Source organism: Thunnus albacares, chromosome 19, assembly GCF_914725855.1.
Source record: "Thunnus albacares chromosome 19, fThuAlb1.1, whole genome shotgun sequence".
Lineage (NCBI taxonomy): Eukaryota > Metazoa > Chordata > Actinopteri > Scombriformes > Scombridae > Thunnus > Thunnus albacares.
Genome location: NC_058124.1, coordinates 13,444,109 through 13,461,548, shown reverse-complemented (window position 1 = coordinate 13,461,548; position 17,440 = coordinate 13,444,109). Strand labels below are relative to the sequence as shown.

At 38.9% G+C, this 17,440-nt stretch overlaps 1 protein-coding gene across 1 annotated transcript in view; it reads right to left on the bottom strand.

Moving 5' to 3' along the window:
* The window catches only part of LOC122969296, a 53,261-nt gene that overhangs the window by 4,536 nt on the left and 31,285 nt on the right, over nt 1–17,440 (bottom strand). The window contains exons 27-45 of the mRNA XM_044334876.1: nt 16,262–16,366; nt 16,101–16,149; nt 15,932–16,012; nt 15,083–15,655; nt 14,908–14,982; nt 13,973–14,109; nt 12,786–12,887; nt 12,543–12,600; nt 12,245–12,393; nt 10,346–11,519; nt 10,130–10,251; nt 9,925–10,038; nt 7,465–7,522; nt 4,283–4,411; nt 3,047–3,124; nt 2,422–2,769; nt 1,829–1,897; nt 1,610–1,743; nt 753–884 (exon numbers count right to left, since the gene is read on the bottom strand). Of these exons, the coding sequence (XP_044190811.1) occupies nt 753–884; nt 1,610–1,743; nt 1,829–1,897; nt 2,422–2,769; nt 3,047–3,124; nt 4,283–4,411; nt 7,465–7,522; nt 9,925–10,038; nt 10,130–10,251; nt 10,346–11,519; nt 12,245–12,393; nt 12,543–12,600; nt 12,786–12,887; nt 13,973–14,109; nt 14,908–14,982; nt 15,083–15,655; nt 15,932–16,012; nt 16,101–16,149; nt 16,262–16,366 (3,687 nt within the window). The remainder of the gene's footprint in view (nt 1–752; nt 885–1,609; nt 1,744–1,828; nt 1,898–2,421; nt 2,770–3,046; nt 3,125–4,282; nt 4,412–7,464; nt 7,523–9,924; nt 10,039–10,129; nt 10,252–10,345; nt 11,520–12,244; nt 12,394–12,542; nt 12,601–12,785; nt 12,888–13,972; nt 14,110–14,907; nt 14,983–15,082; nt 15,656–15,931; nt 16,013–16,100; nt 16,150–16,261; nt 16,367–17,440) is intronic.

The window sequence follows — 17,440 nt, the reverse complement described above, 5'->3', positions numbered from 1 at the left end:
AAAGTTGGCCCCTCCTCCCTGGCTCAGAGAGGGAGAGGGAGACAGCGACACAGCGACACAGCAACACACACTTTTGACACACACTTCTAGTGGGTCATAAGTGATGATTGAGAGAGATTATTTTTGTATGAGTCTATTCATTGTTTTGTAGGGAAATTCTGCAGAGTATACCTTTAAACATATCACGTTCACCACAAAGGATGTGATTCCTTTCTCTGCTAATCAAAAAAACAATATAATCAAATATATATACACATAATACATATAATTTACCATGTTTTGTCTGAATTAGCTCAAGGACATTTGAGAACATACATAAAAAGTAATTTTTATGTGTTGCTTAAATGTAACTGATCTTTGATGCCATGAACTTTTGACCACATTTGTACCTTTGAAACTGCAAAACATGTTTTTCTGCATAATAAGACAAGATGTTTGTTCACTGACAGGAGCGTCTGTGCTCTTTGAAAGAGGAAGGTCAAGGTATCAAAATAGCAATGCTCTTCCTGACTTTCCCCACATCATGTTCCCCTGCGCTGATAATCACGCTCCACTGACATCACTCCCCCTCCCTTACATGCTCCTAAATCTACCCTCTTCTCAGCCATTTTCTTTGACTTTGTTACACTGCTTGTTGAAACAGTTTGTCTCCCGAGCACTCTCCAAGAAGACTGCTTAAGACAAACTCTGCCCTCAAGATCTTTGGTTGGTTGTGTTTTTTCCAACAATGACACAAAGACCTTATAGGGTACCTGCACATCTATGTTTTCGCAACGCTCCCGTTCTGCGAGCATCTTGGCAACTTCATTTAAAAGTTGCAATCTCATCTCTTGGAACAGATCGGCTTTCCACAATGACGACAGATGATTAGGGTACTCTCTTTGCTGAAAGACAAACATTTAAATCATTAAAAAATATTTGGAAGCAACATGTCAATGACTTTGAAATTTTAAACAATCTTGTTATTTAGAGGTTTTCAATGCATTACTGAGACACCACTCACTAGGGGTGAAACAATTCTCAGTTTTTTCAACTACAATTTGTAATATCAAGAACAATTTGAAGGTAGACTAACTTTATAAATTAACTTCACATAGATTAAGCAAGTAAACAAAAATAAATACATTTTGTTGAGGACCAGTCTACATATTAACTAAGTAAACAAAAATAAATAAAAAAACACTTCTCTTAAGACCACTGTAACAAAAGTAAACAAAATTACCGCAGTTCCCCTAATAGTGGCCAGGGCCTTTATTCACATCAACTGCAAAGGGTATTAGGTCTTTATTGGAAGCTGGCTTATATTAGAGAGAGGCTGCATTTCTAATTCCCTCTGTTTGATAACGATATTTCCTCATATTTTAGTATGAAGCCTCCTTGTTTTCTCATCTGCTTCTCTTCACTCTGTTAATTTTTTGTTGCTGCATTACTGGTAATTACGGTAATCGACTAACCTTTCTCTTAGCTTTCTGCTAACTTGAATGGGGATAAAATAATTTAATTGTGTGGCTTTTCTAGACTTTCCAAATGTTATCAGGCCAAATGGATCAAATTCAGATAATCAAACGAGTCATTTTGCAGGGGTTGTATGAGTGTGTGAGACACTCACCATGTAATTGTACTGGTGATCAGAGCTGATCATGTGCTGACAGATATCACTGAAAGAGACCGTCTCACTGCAGCTCTCACACAAGTAGAATGTGTCCTGAGACAGCCCTCGACACTCCCACACACAGCTCTGACCTGATGAGGAGACGTTATCTTTAAATGTATTGCATGCTTTTGTAAATAATGGGAGTGATTGTTGTGGAAGGATAGACACACTCACCTATGATTGGCCCCTTGTTAACCACCTTCAAGAATTTTGACAAATGACTGCAGTCCTGAGTTCTTTCCCCTGTGACAGCCATATAATAACAAATCAGTTCAACAACATATTTAGTAAAATATTACCAAAGCTGCTGTGTGAAAGTAAAGTAAGCTAAAAACATAGTTTTATAATTTATTCAACCTTGTCCAATCTTGTTCTTATTTGAGTCCAAACTATGTTGTGCTTTACCAAGAGCCTTTTGTCAGGAAACCATGGGCCCTGTCACGTTTAATCTTCTTGGGGGTCTTCTTCTCCTCTGCATGTACGAAGTGTGTGGACAGTGTGTGATCTCTCATGGGAATCTCGTGGTTTCATGCCAATTGGTTGAATATATGTAACTTTAGAATGTTATCCAATCAGATGTTGTTTCTTTGTCTTTATATAAGGTGTATTTTATTTTCCTTCCTTTGAGACTAACTTGCAGTTGACTTAGTGTTAAGGTTTGTTACCTTATTACAGCAGTGTTTTGTGTATTATTTCATGTGTGTTCAGTGTTTTCAGACGATTTCCATTACAGCTGATTCATACAGTTGTAAATGCTCAACACCTACCTATTAGGACCACCTGTAATGGACTGTGCTGCTCAGGTCCTTGTCTGCATCCTGAGTTTTTCTTTGCATGTTCTGCTTCCTCGTTAGGACTTGATGGGTTCTGCTGTTCTGTGGTCAATGATGCAGCAGCAGCAGCAGGAGCAGAGACCGGGTCTGGGCCAATGGACACTGAAGGTGACTTCCTCTGAGTGCCTTCCAGCTCCTTCTGTGTGTCCCGTAACTCTGGATCACTCTTCACTTGCTGTTGTCTGTTCTCAAGAGTCTCTTGGTGTGCATCAGCAGTTGGGTCAAATGTGCCTGAGTCAGTGGCAAGAGGATCTGCACAAACATGAGGTTTCTCCACAGTGACTGTGAATGAGAGAGATGGTGAAAATGGGTGATGATGTAGAAGAAAGAGACAAACATACCAATAGTAAGATTTCACAGACCGACAAAATAAGACCCTGTAAATCTAAATTTATGTACAGAATCTGCAATCAGTTAATTCTGTAAAACAGCAACACACCAATAGCAAAAACATAAAAGTGACTAAAAATACCTAAGAGTGAAAGAGTCCAATATTTGATGGTATGGTAAAGGATATACGTTACAGGCACAAAAGCTGAAAAGAAAGCTCAGTATTTACCAGGACTCGTACTGGCAGGTGTGACTTCAACTTGAGCCTCCGTCTCCACATCAGGCTTAAAATTCTCCTGCTTAATGACTAAACAGAGCATGGACACAAACAGAGTATTAGTCTAGCTGTTAACATGTTAATTTTGTTATAGTTAGATTTTCTGTTGAGGAATAATTATCTATCTGTACTGTAACATCTTATAGCATAGACTTAAAAATCTGGAAACATTTCTTTGTGTGTAGGCATTTGTGTTCTCACTGGCATTTCATTGTGTGTCATATGCATACCTAAGTGACAAAATTGCAGTATTAGGTCAAATGTGTCTACCTCACAGGTCTTTTAATACACATCACAGAGACACATGATGAGTTTCTGAAGTCATTCAAAATAGAGACCCAGAAAATCTCTGATATGAGGTATTTTCTTTGTGTTGCATGCATCTTAAGGAATGTAAGAAACCTTTAGTTGAGGCACCATGTTCATGTGTCATAAAGACAAATGTGGAATTACATCTGGTGTGGGGGCCCTAATGTGTAAGTTCATTAGCTTGATAGGAACGGCGCCAAGACGTCTGACAGGTTGAGAGGTACATATCATAACTCATTGTCCGAAGAAGAAATCCACTGATAACGGGAAACATATGGTGAGGAAATGGCAAGGTATAAAAGATCCCAGCTCAGGTTGGCTTGTTGTTCATTGTATTTGCATGTGACAGGACCCCGGTCGGAAATAAAGCCATATCCAACCTTTGCTTCTCTGTGTGTCTCACTCTATTCAGGATCATCAGATATACAAAGTTACACTCTCTTAAGTGCAGCTACAATATAACCAAAGACAGCAATATTTACTCAGATCCATGTGCAGGCCAGTGCAAAATTTCAAGTTCAAATTAATTTACATGCTCCTGAAAACCCCATTAATTTTACAAATGCCATTCAGAAAATGTGGAAGGAATATGAAAATATCATGTATTGTATGTCATGTATGAATCATTCTGTGCTCACTGCTTTGTTTTATAATATACTGCTATACAATATACTTCTTGGTTCTCCTGGATCTGGCTTGGCCTTCCCTGGAGTTCAAGCTCATATACCCCCCCCCCCACTACTCCGTGACTCAAATTATATGGATGAATTGTCTCCCCCTCTCCTACATAATTCATGTAATCCCTGTATACCGTATGCTGTGTTGGTGGTGAAATCCCCTGCATGGTACAATGTGTCTGTTTTTCGAAGTTGAATTTACCATCATCTGGGCTTGAAGATGGACTGGCAGAGGCAAGGTGCCGTCCTAAAGCCTCCGCAGTATTGTTTGTGGAGGATGATGAGATCTGCATGCCCATCTGTCTCATCAATGCTTTCAGTTTTTCAACAGCTAAGAGAAAAAAGAGGGAGGGAATTAAGACCAAAAACATGACTGTATTTACAAAACAATCAATCCATTTCCAAAATGAAAAGATCTCAAATACCGGAAAAAGATGCATTGCATGCACTGTGTCCAATACTCATTTATCACATGATAAGAAGAGGAGTATATTACTTTCAGACCTACACATCAAAACAAAACAATGAGAGCTCAACAGGACACTTACTACTCAGCTCTAAACTAAATGGTTATATTTTGTAACATGCATTTAGGTAAAATTTGTTTTCGGTGCAGCTCCCCGTGACAACATATTTCATAAGTCTGTGCTGTCACTTACTCACGAAAATCTTAAACAGTTCAAATCTTTGTTGCAGTTGTAGGGGAAATCTTATTTCTTAATCTGTTATTCTGATTTGATGTGTTATAAATTGTAAGAATGATGTATTCTCTGTAAGGACAATGTATGTTTGAATGAACTGCTCAACTAAATAGCACTGAACTCAATGACTGGTCTTAAACAAATTGACACCCCTGCATCTGGGACGGTGGATGGAGTTGAAATGTGTGCAGGGTTAAGGACAGTCAGTCATTTCAGTCGACCTGTGTTCAGTCTCTTGATGCCACCTTGGTTGAGAGAGACTGCACCCTATTGGGCCGAATAGTGAGACTTTGTCTCTGTTTGCTGATCGCTGTTCATTGTTCATATTAATTTGACTTGATACTCTGTAATAAATTCCTTCAATCTGAGATCAAGTTCAGTGTTATTAATGAGTCTGGAATTTCTTGTTCCTCAACACAGAGCAAAGTATTTTTGTCCGTAGAGCAGTAATGACCTATTACACCGTGGGATATTATAGACTATCAGAAGAAAAAAATCAAATTGATGCAGCAGAACCAGAGATGTTTTATTTTTAATTTCACGCATTCTTCTTCGTGGTCAAAACCCGGTGCCTGCGTTATGCACAACGCAACTCTACTGCCGACAATTCAGTCGGAGAGTCAGGTGAGTTATGTTAAAAGTGTCTAATGTTGTCTTGAGCCACTAGCCTCAGGCAGAGATAATTATTGAACTACAGAGGTCTGGTAACCTCACTACTTTCTATCTCCATACCTCCAGATTTCTTTTCATTTTCACACTTGCAGTCTTCAGCCCTGACCGACGCTGGCAGGAGTGACATCGCTTGAGGAAATTTATCAGACTTCACTCAGCTCCCTCTGAAGCCACAGAGGCTTTAAATAACTTTTTCCCACATCGGCAGTAGTTCTCCCCAAGACCCATAAACAGACTTTGGTGAGTAACATTGTTGGAATTCCCCTCTTAGGCATTAGCTTTTGGTTGCAAAATTTAACATAACTGTTCCCACATCTCAACTGTTGCTATCTAGATTGATAATGGATCTGCATAATAACCCACCGTTCATTAACAATGAATAATGAGAAGTATGTGACATGATGAGAGTGAACACCTCAGATGGGTCACATTACATTGAACAACAAGGGCTGAGACTGCAAGTCCTAACAGCTGCTCTGCAAAGCACCATGGGATCTAGGTGCAAGAGCTCAACAAAGGAAGGAAGGAAAGTGCTCGTCTTGACCGATCATTTTGAAACAGTCACATGCAACTTTGCTGTGGACTGAACTCTGTATGAACCCAATGAAGACTTGCTGCTTACAAGAACACACACAAAGCCGATGCACGCAGATCCAGAAGAAAACCACGTCCATATATGGACACAGTGGCAAGAGTTCAGGGATGTTACTACTGTGGGAAATTAAGTGGGAGTCTTTTCTGAGAAATATTTGTGTCTATTAGCATCTTTTTTTGACAACTTGGAGAACAGCTGTCCTCTGAGGCTGATCTGAGACAATTGATTGTAATTTACTTACTGACATGATATGCTTAGAAACTATTTATGTTTTTGTTACTTTTATATGATTGGGTGATTTGAGTGATTTTCTTTTAATATACATAGCAGTAAGTTGTGTGAATTGGCAAAGGTTTCAAGTTCAAGTTGCCTCCATTTTTGTGTAAAACATTTGGAAATTGTTTTGTATGGCCTTTTACAGTTATTTTTGTTGCCAAATGTGAGGGGTTCACTTTTTTCGTCATGTAATTTCACCTGAATGCAGTGACATGTCATGTTGGTTGTTTTGATTGGACTGACGCAGGGAAGCGCTTTGATAGGTAGCTTAATTCTCATAAGACCTCATTCTCCATAAACCCAGTCACTTCCTGTTTTGCATTTTTTTGCGGTCAACCAGCATGGGGTTTGTTTTGATGATGAGAGAAGAGGTTGAAGAGCCTTTTGACTGTATCTGACGAGTTAGTTTTGTCTATAAAGCCAGTTTTGTTTGGAAAGGCTTACTTTGTCTTCAGCAGAACTCCTGTGGATCCGACCCGGTCACACACAATATCAATACAAAATACATTCTTTCATTCTCATCACAAGGTATAGACATTAAATTTGGGTTGATATATTGAAGTCAAAATCTTCCCAGCAGCACCTTTAAAGCAGAGAAATCATGGGAATTTTACAAAGTTGCAAGTCCTCACAAATACTGAAGAGATTGGCTGAATTTACATTAATTTTTGCCATCACAAGATTGCGATTTCCTGGAGGAACTAATATAGTTTTTTTTGTTTGTTTGTTTTTTTACATTTAAACCAATTCAATGTACGAATGTAATTTAGCATTAAGCTAATTTAGTAGTTACAAAACGTCTGAGAAACAGTCTGATTCTGTTTTCAAAATTCAATAGAAGTATTTAATTTCTTCTCTGGATTTAAAAAATTGAAAGTTCCTGCAATATTGTTATTTTGCCAGAATAATTTCTTTGTTGTTTCCCTCTGGCCCAACTGCTAACATGGCAAAACAGTTCAAAATACAGTACTAGTCAAACGTTTGGACACTTAGTTTGAACACACCTTCCCATTCCCTTGAATGAGAAAGTGCGTCCAAACTTTTGACTGGTACTGTAGCATCAGGCCTGCTCTAACTAATCTTTACCTCTGTAAGTCAAATAGAACAACATTTTTCTGAGGAATAATAGTACATCTTTACCTTTTTCTTCCGGAAGAGTAGCCAGCTCTTCGTACATGTCACTCTTCACAATCAACGTCTAGCAGAAAGAAAGACAAAAACACTTATACAATGGTAATTAAAAAACATACGAATATACAAGTTGGCCATCTTGCTTTACTGATGTATGCTCTATGCATCTGTTTTACTACCAGTTCTTTCTGTTGTCCCAGCAAGGCTTTTAGCTACTACTGGATATTTTATCATCTCTTATATTGGTTTTACTATATACTATTTACATTAATACCCCCCACCAATGTATAATAATGACCTAAGCTGAAAAATAGGCGATGCATTACTCGGCAGCATCAATCAGTTCTGCTGAAAACTGCATGCACCCCTTAACACTCAGTATTGACACTGTCAAGGTCAATTATGTTGTGGCAGAAAAGAGGTGGATGAAAGAGGAATCAGTTGACTGAGACACAGGTGTCAGATGGGGAATCTCTTTTTTCACAGCAAATCTATTAACAACGTAGTCAGAGATATCTTCCCACATTACAGAACGTGACATGCCTTTTTATACTGAAGACAGACTGTGTGTGTGTGTATGTGTTTGTGTTGCGTGATAGGTTTCATCCTGTTTACCAAACTTTTTGGCTATCCCAAATTCTAAAGAAGAATGGGACATTTCTCAATTTCATTTATCTTGGACTTTGACTAAATGTGAGTGGGCGTCTCTGCACTATTTGTGTGCGTGTGTGGCACCTGTTTTGGTTTGGTGGGCTGACATGTTTTGCATTGGTACAGGTCACAGTGACCTGGCTCTCATTCAAGGTCACAGTGTTTGATATCAATCAAATGGTTTTCTCAGCACATCCATTTTCCATTTTCACTTTTCCACATTTAACAACCTCATTTTAGTATAACTATCTGAAATCCTATGCTTCAAAACACATCGACAAAGAACACAGAAGAGTTCTCCCAAAGAAATATTGAGATTATTAAAGGAAACCTTGTAAATTTCAGACCAATCAAATCAGGGAAATGCTACTACTACTGAGTCTAATAAAATATTGATGACTCTAAACGATCAAAAACTAAAGACTTTAGATCATTTGTCATCATTGGTGAACCTGACAGAGAAGACTACATCATTTTTTAAACAGTACTTTGCCTTAAAAACCATTACAATGTCTGGTAGGCTAGTTTTCCCTTTAGCTGTGCACTCTGCCGTGAGGTGCATGCAATTCTCGGCGAGCAGGCAGAACTCAGCATGACACCGGTCCAAGGCCATCACCCAGGAGACCGATATGCTGCCAATCAGTCTGGTGTAGGGCGAGGGATTGAAAGAGCTAGTTCGGTACCTCGAGCCTGAGTATGTTATGCCATTGAGAGCTACTGTGACTGAACCCACTGAAAACCACTTTGAGGAGAAGAAGGATGAGCTAAAAGTCAAGCTAGACAGGTCAGACATGGTAGCTATGACCACCTGCTGGACAGCTCTCACAAACGAAAGCTACATTTCAATTTTTCTTAAAAATGAACCAGTTAGTTACTGGTTAATGGATGTCAGTCTATTGAAGGTAAAATTAACCACAACTGACATTCCTAATAATGACCTAAATATGTAACAGTCCTTTATCATTACACAGTGTTTCCCCTACATTCATTCAGCAGCGGTGCACCGCCGTTGCAAAATTATGAGCGCAGCTGCTAAAATTTCAGACGATTATTAATATCAACAGGCTAGATTTTCACTCACACACTGTATGAGCACAATAACACCCTACGTTATTGTGGATTTTTTTAGTCATCCTCCCTCTCTTCGTTCTTCAAAGGACATCTACATGAAAGGTACAAGAGTAGCGTAGCTCCTTAAAGAATAAGGCAGTGCGTGTGTGTATGTGTGTGTAAACGTGCGTGTGTAGTTGTACGAGCGCAGAGGGCAAGCGGCAGAAACATGACGTGACCGCGACTGACAGGCTGTGTGTCAGTTAATAAATGCTGCAGCTCCTCAAGACAAAGAAAATACTCATCTATCAAAGGGAGTTAGCCCTGAAGTTAGCAACAATGTGTTAGCTTGCCTTGACTAGGCTCTCTTAAGGTGGACTGACTTTTAAGGTGGACCAGCAATTTTCATTTTAGTGTCAATGTCAGCTGCTCTTTAACAGAGAGAGCTGATGAGTCTCTGTCTTGAGTTTTTCATGCCCCCACATATTAACCCCCCCCCCCCCGCCACTCCAAAGCAGTCAACCTAGGGGAAACACTGTTACATATCATTAATTTTTACCGCAATCTACAACAATGTATATGGTCTTAGTCAGTAAAACTCTTAAAATCGTTAATGAACTTTTTTACTAAAATAGTTATTCATGGCTTATATCTTGAAGTCAATAAAGTCTGCTTCAATGATGTGACAAATTTGTACAAAAATTAATAATCACATACAGACAGTCAATTTTGAACAATTTAGACTGTGAGAAGACTGCAGTGGGTCACCTGGATGTCCTGATGTTCTTCACCTTTCTCAACCTCTGCCAAGTGGGCCACTATCTTGTCAAACTGTTCCTCAAACTGTGACGACCTGGGACTCCACCCGGGGTACTTCATTTTCTAGTAAGAATATTCAGACAACATCAGTGATATTAACAGCTTTACAAGCTTCAAAGAACATTTTCTAAGAAAAGATTCATGAAGCACTAACCACGTAGTTATAGTGGTGGCTGGAGCCTGATACATGAGTGGACCGTTTCAACCTGACTAAGCAAAGCTCACAGTAGACTTGCGTCCTTCCTTTGCAGAACACTTTAATTAGGTGGTTTACGCCTATAAAGACAAAAACACAAACATCCAATCAAATCAAAAGGAGACCAATTCATAGAGACTTACTGAGTGTTTTTTCTATATAAATAACACTTACCGAGTTTAGGAGGGCCTTCAGTTGACTTGGTCTTACTCATGGAGGTATGTGATGGCTCTGTCGGTGGATTCTTATGTTCAGAACTGACAGACAAGGGCATGGTCCCATGGGGAGCAGCAGGTGGGTTACTCTTATGGATGTGTGGTGCAACATCAGCTTTTGACCCCACTGAACTCTTCATATGTACAGTCTTGGCGGAGGCTTCAGCATTTTCACCTTTAATTGACATTTTTGTCATTTTAGCAGATGTCACCACAGTTTGAGATGAGACCGTGGTTTTGAATGCAGTTTCAGAATTTTTGGAGCAGTTTTCAATCTTGGAGGCAGGCATAGCTCTGCAGGTGGCTTCGCGCCTCACTGTGGATCCTACATGTGGGGCAGCTTTTTGTGAAGTGGCTGCAGCTTTGGGTGCAGCTCCAGTTCTGGGATCCATTGGTTTGGATGCTGTTGCTGATTTAGTTGATAAAGTTGTATTTGAGATGGTTGCACTAGAGGTGGAGGTGGTTCCTGTCACTTTGGAGGAGGCTGCTGTAAATTTAGAGGTTGTTGCTGTGTAGACGGAGGTTGGTATTGTTGATTTAGCGGTGGTTGCAGGGGTACTAGAGGTGGCTGCTGTACATTTGTTGGTGGTTTCTCCCAATTTTGTGGTGGTTGCAGTACAACTGGAGGTGGTGGCTGCAAGTTTGGAGACGGCTGCTGTCAAGTTGTTGGTGTCTGGAGAAGAACCGGAGGTTTTAGCTGTAAACTTGGAGACGGCTGTCATGGATTTGGCGGGGGTTGTTACTATAGAATCTGAAGTTACTGCAGTTTGACACGTCCCTGTTATTTTGGATGTGGTGGTTCTGTTTAATGGTGTATCACTTGTGGTTGGAGTGATTTCAGCTTTTGAGTTGGTTCCTGTGGAATCAGGATGCAAACACAGTGTGTTTGTCCCACTTTTGAACATGTGTAGAATTGAGGCGTCTTTACTACTTCCGGATGCAGTCAGACAGCTCTTTGTGTTGTCAGCAGACTCAGGCACTTTGATATGGGTCATTTTGACATCTTCATTTGGTTCAGGGGGGACTTCAGTAGTTTTGGGGGTGTTTTCAGTCATTACAGTCGTGGCTGCAGATACTGACGATGGCTTTCTCTCTGAGTCTTCTGAATCATTATCAATCTCCATTGGCAACACCTTTGAAATCAAACAACCATATTTAGAACACTGTCAAAGGAGCTACAGACCAAAACATTTACTGCCCATGACTTGAGCTACAGAGAATTCATCCCCAGCACTTGGAGGAGGGGGTTCATTTAACAGATCTCCTCCTGAACAAAGGGCCACAGCTAAAGATAAAGAAAACAGAAACAAGCCAGCCACCATCCGTTACATTTAGACAACTTGCCTCCAAACAAGTGTGAGACAAAACAGACTCTGTTACTAAGACAATAAAGTAAATGTGTGTCTGCGCTAAGTGCTTCTGACTCTTTGACCTCCAATCATGTCCTCAAGATTTAGGACTGAGAGTTAAAATGCCAGGTATCCTTTAATGCAGGAGTTTGTTGTTTTAAATGTTTTCTACTTGAATTAAATCTCATTGTTTGGTATAAAGCTTTTATTTTACTGTAACACAGTAAAAAATGACATTTTGTTTCCACTTGCAGCATTGTTGTTATTCAAGATTTAAACATGCATTGTTAACCTGACTGTCTGGTATTATTAGATTTAGATTACCAAAGGCTTTCCTTTTCATAATCATGACATGGAAAGTTCCAATACAATTACGTTTACATCAAGTATAACACCTACATTTTCCTGTTATGTGTTTCATCAGCTCAGTGCATAATTTGACTTCTGAATGACAAAAGGAACAAGTAGAAAATGATTTTTCTGATGTGAATAATGACAACTTGACTAACTTGGTGGTTGTCCATCCCAAGGTAGGACTCATGTTGAGTAATGAGGGTGACGGAGGTACCTACAGGTTGAACACCTGACAGAGTTGAGGTTGAAGAGATTTCACACCCACAGTCCAGCTGAGCTTGATGCGCCTTCACAGTCTTAATGGCTGTGAAGATTATGGAAAATAAAGAAGAAATACTGTTTCGTACAAGTTCACACTTTTGTAGTCACCTGTTAACCAAATTAGCTTCAATTAAAAAAGAAATACACACTTTTTCTAGATGGGCTCAAAATAAAGGGAAAATGTACCCTTACCTGCCTGAAAGTTTTGTTTTGAGATGCTGTTATAAAGCTCTTCATCCAGATCAACAACCTGAAATCCAGACATAAACAACATTTAAAAAATACATTCTAATCTTCTAGCACTTCTGTTATTTTGCCTTGATCTTTTCTCCAACTCTGTCCAGGACTGACCAAAGGAGATGGATCACATATTTGATCTCAGCTTGACATTTACAACCATTTCTACAAGAGAAAGAATTTAGACCGGGACCAAACCTGAGCCTCTCCATATCCTTTATCTTCTTCAAACAAAACAGCCATATCTCTCATCTTCTTCCTCCAGTCATTCCCTTGTGGAGGCGGGATTTTCTGAAACCCCTAATGTCGGGAACATATACAAGGGATTAAATTAAAAATATGGCTGCCACCTGTGTATATGTATGGCACATGGTAGAAACAAGGCACTGGAAGAAGTTCTGCAATTGCTTGGTAAGTCTAGACAACAATAGTAAATTTTAGGTTTGCATATTGTTTATTGTCTTGTTCTTGCATGCATTTAATCTTGTAATGAAGATGTTAAATTATATGGTTATATATTATATGAGCTCATAAAATAAGTTGACAGTAAACAAATGACCAATTTTGTACAATGTGTAAAATAAGATCAAGTGAAACCCCAAAGCTCCTTACAGGCAAAAACCGTTTCTGTGAGTCAACATTATCAGTTTTTTTACAGCTTCTATACCACTCAGGTGCTACAATAGCATATCCCCTTTGTGCATTTATCCTAGCATGAAGTGTGCCACTCTTATTTATGAAATATACAGTTTATCTGCCATGTAAGAGTGGTAACAGGAAGACTTCAATGACTGAACATATACCCAACAAAGAAAGGGAAGTAGTGTCTTAAAGGATAGATTTGGATTTTCTCAAGTCTATCTTAATATAATACTAAAATGCTATATGTACACTGAAAGAGTTATTGATCATCAATTAGTTGTCCTGTTGTTACTGGCCGTGGATTGATAATCTGCTTAGACTGACAACATTGTGAAGATGAGTTGAAGCTAATATGCGGCCTCAGCAGTGTCAGTTTGCCATGACAAAGATACCAAACCAATTTGGCAGTCACATGGAGGTTTTCCCAGCAACAAACCTACATAACTGCCAGAATGTATTCCTCAGTCGCATTTCAGCAAAGAAACACTGTCTGTGGGAACATCAAGACTAAAACTACCTGAACTTTTCAAGTTGCCTGTCATTTTTGCTAACTTGGAATTGAACATTTTTGCAGAGGACTGTTGATTTTTCCCTCCATTTCTTGCAGTTGCTTTACGTAGGGATCTCCTCATGGCTGGCGTGGAGAGGAGGAATGACTACATGGACCAATAAGTCTTTCAGTGTACATGTGACAGTATTGTACTATGGACAACATCTGATCTCATCCTCTAACATTTACTCACCACCAGATACATCTTCTGGTGATCAAATCCGGTAACATGGCTGACGATATCCTTCTCTTGGATCTTCATAGAGCAGCACTCACAAAGGTAGATGGGGCCATGCTGATCACCATAGCATTCAAGAAGTGCACCTAAGCCTGAAGATATATTGTTCACCATTAAAGTCATGTTATCAATCTTTCACCGGGTAGAGGGTTTCTTCACAGAAATGACGTAATTAGAAAATTAATTAAGCTCAAGTATATGTAAACATTTAATAAAATAAAGAAACTAAAAGTGCAAATTTTCCTCTTTTCCTCCATGAACTTCTATTTGCCTCTTCACAAACCAGCAAACCAACAATTAACACCAAATTGAAGCGTTTAATGGACTGGATGAGACTCCAACAACTCACATAAAGCTTGTAGATGTGCCTTATTCTGATTGGCTAACTTTCATCCTTGTGAAACATTGATTTCTGAAAGTTGCAAAGCCAGCAAAACAAGATACATCATGGAAAAGTTATAAAGTTCTGGACCTGTGGACACTAACCACACACTTTCCCATGGCAAAGTGTTGCAGTCACTCACAGCATTTTAACAGTGTAGATGATAATCACTGAATGATAATGATAACTCATACACAATCAGTTCTTTAACAGAGTCAAAATGGTCTTGAGATAGCGGTTTCCGGCATAAAAATGTGAATTAAAAGAGAGAAATGGAGAAAGTACTCAGATGAGTCTATAAAATGATTGCATCAAATTTATTAGTGATGAACTTGCCAGGTTCATCAACTCTTGACAATGAATGTACTGTAATAGCAGCATTAACAGTGGACAGTTATTGACAGAGTTTTCTACAATCACAAGACAAAGGAAGATTCAGATCTCACAATTATTCCTCATAAGTAAGGTCTCAGAGCACAGAAAAAAGAAAGAAAAACAAAACACTGACCAATCACAGGCTCTCGGCTCTTTTTCTTGAGGTACAGCCACAATTGAGCTGCCTGTTGGTTCCCGTTAGAAGTCACTGTAAGTGAGACACAGACAACCACACGCTGAGATATTTTCACAGAAACACTCAGAAAACTTCTACAAACTTAAATATGGTATTTATTTATTGATCTGACCTGATTTACAACTTTCTCCCTTGTCTGCTGCCGTCACCTCCTTTTGTCCACTACTTGACATTTTTTGGGGTTCTTCACAAGATGCGTCTTCTTTGGAGTTGGGTCGCTGTCTTTTATGGACCTGTGAATATTCAGACATGTCGCTTGGCCTCTCTCTTTTATTTTCTTTGTAGACGTAATTCTTCAGTTGTGTCAGGACATCTTTGCTACTTTTGTTCCCTTCTTTTCCAGTCACTGCTCTGTCATCTTGGCCTGTCTTCTGCGAGCTTTCTGGGGTCTCCTCACTTGGTTTTCTTAATGTCAGCTCCGTAGGCTCCTGCATCATCTCCTTTATCGTCTGGCATTTGTCACTGACTTCATTCTTAACCTCCTCTGAACTGGTTTTTGACAACACCTCTCTTCCTTTCTCTGATTCTTTTTCACTCTTTGGATGAGTCTCCTTAGCGGCTCCCTTTTCTGCATTTTCTCCACTTTCATTGTTGCTTTTATCAGACGCCTCCATTATCCTGCTGTTTTTTGGACTGTCCTCTCTCACAGGGCTCTTGTCCGCTTCTTTCAGAGTTTCTCTGGGGACTGAGAAACAAACATTAGAAATGCATTTAATCACAATCATCGGCAATGTTTATCTTCACTGATTCACTGTGGTGTTCTTTTTTTAGTGATTATCAGTTATTTAAAGAATATTGTAGATTTTTAGGCAAGCAAATGTACACTCATTTAAAATGTTTAAAAATGAAAAATCATTCCTACAAACACTACTAAATGCGATGTTTCCATAGTTGCACTAGTTGGGGTCAGGGTACAGCATGCACATAAGACAACCTACGTAAAATATATGGCTTGCCTTACCCAACTTCACATTACGGATAATTGGAGGTTTAAGCTTTCCTTTGCCCGCTCTCTTCTTTGCAAATCCCAGGATGGATATTGCTGGAACAAACCAGTACAAGAACAGTCTGGAAAACCATTCAAAATATACTTTACAATGTGGAACATTCATTGCGATACAAATACTCACCTCTGTGGTATTTGCAGGGCTCCCAAATGGGCTTTTCCAACCATATTTCCTTTGAAGGCAGAAAATATTGAAACAAAATCATAAGCACATGGCTAGAGGAGTTGCTACAGTACATTAAAATTCAATTCTGGTGCACAAATTCAATGTTTGCAGCAGAATACCTGTGTAGGTAGTATGGAGTGAATACTTGCTGCCTGTTTTGCCAAGTCCAGTAATGTCTCCGCGTTCTCAGTGCTGGCATTCAGCGAGCCCGGGTGGAAAAGCTTCTACACACACAAACACATACATATTCATCAGTGTTTTGGCTGCATGTTAAACACTCTTGTTGTTGGTCAATATCCATATACAATGTCTAATTACCATAGATATTCAGACTTTAATTTCTTTCCATTACTGTATTTATATGCGTGTTTTCATTGGCCCGAAAAATACTAGCAATTACAAACAGAATACACATATAAAACAATATATATGATATATCTCGCATTATGATATATCTCGTGACATTTTACAGTGTAGATATTTTTTTCTATTTGGGAAACCAACTGTATACACAGCGAATAATCATATTATGATTGAGAGCAGTGCAAAACAAATATTCAGTGGTTCATGTATCATGTACAATGAATTACAGTAGTTTAGAAAGCACCCTGTTAAATTAACCACAGCATTGTCACCGTCCATAATCATTACTGTATTTACAGCTCAACTCGGCTATGGATGCAAAGTAAGAAAGATGAACAAATAAGATGTAATGAAGCAGTATATGTATTGCGACAAATGCAGCTTACTTTAACCTCCTTTACAATTTTAACATTTGTGGGCAAGGCGTTTGAATATGAAGTTGATAGAAATATCTGTTCTCACAATAAAATTTGAATAAACTATATAAATAAAACAAAATAACCAATAAATTAACGATGAACATATATAATTGACTCTCAATATGAAAAATAAATAAACATTTCATGTCTTATAAGGAGAAGAAAGAAGCAACATGCTTGTCTAGTCCTGCTCCTATTCTAATCAAATCAAATCAACTTAAAGATTCACATAGACCAACTATCCGGCCCAGTGTCCATCATACACAACTAGGTCTCTATGTTCCTCCTCTTCATACATAATTAAACACTACCAAATCAAGAATGTAAAAAAAAAAAAAAAAAAAGGAAAAAAGAAAGCCAATAACAACGTCACCATTGGTGAGTGTAACATTTCAATTTTTTCAATTCAATTTTATCTATATAGCGCCAAATCACAACAAAAGTCATCTCTGGGCACTTTTCACAGGTCTAGACCTTACTCTTTAATTTACAGAGACCCAACAATTCTAGGGACAC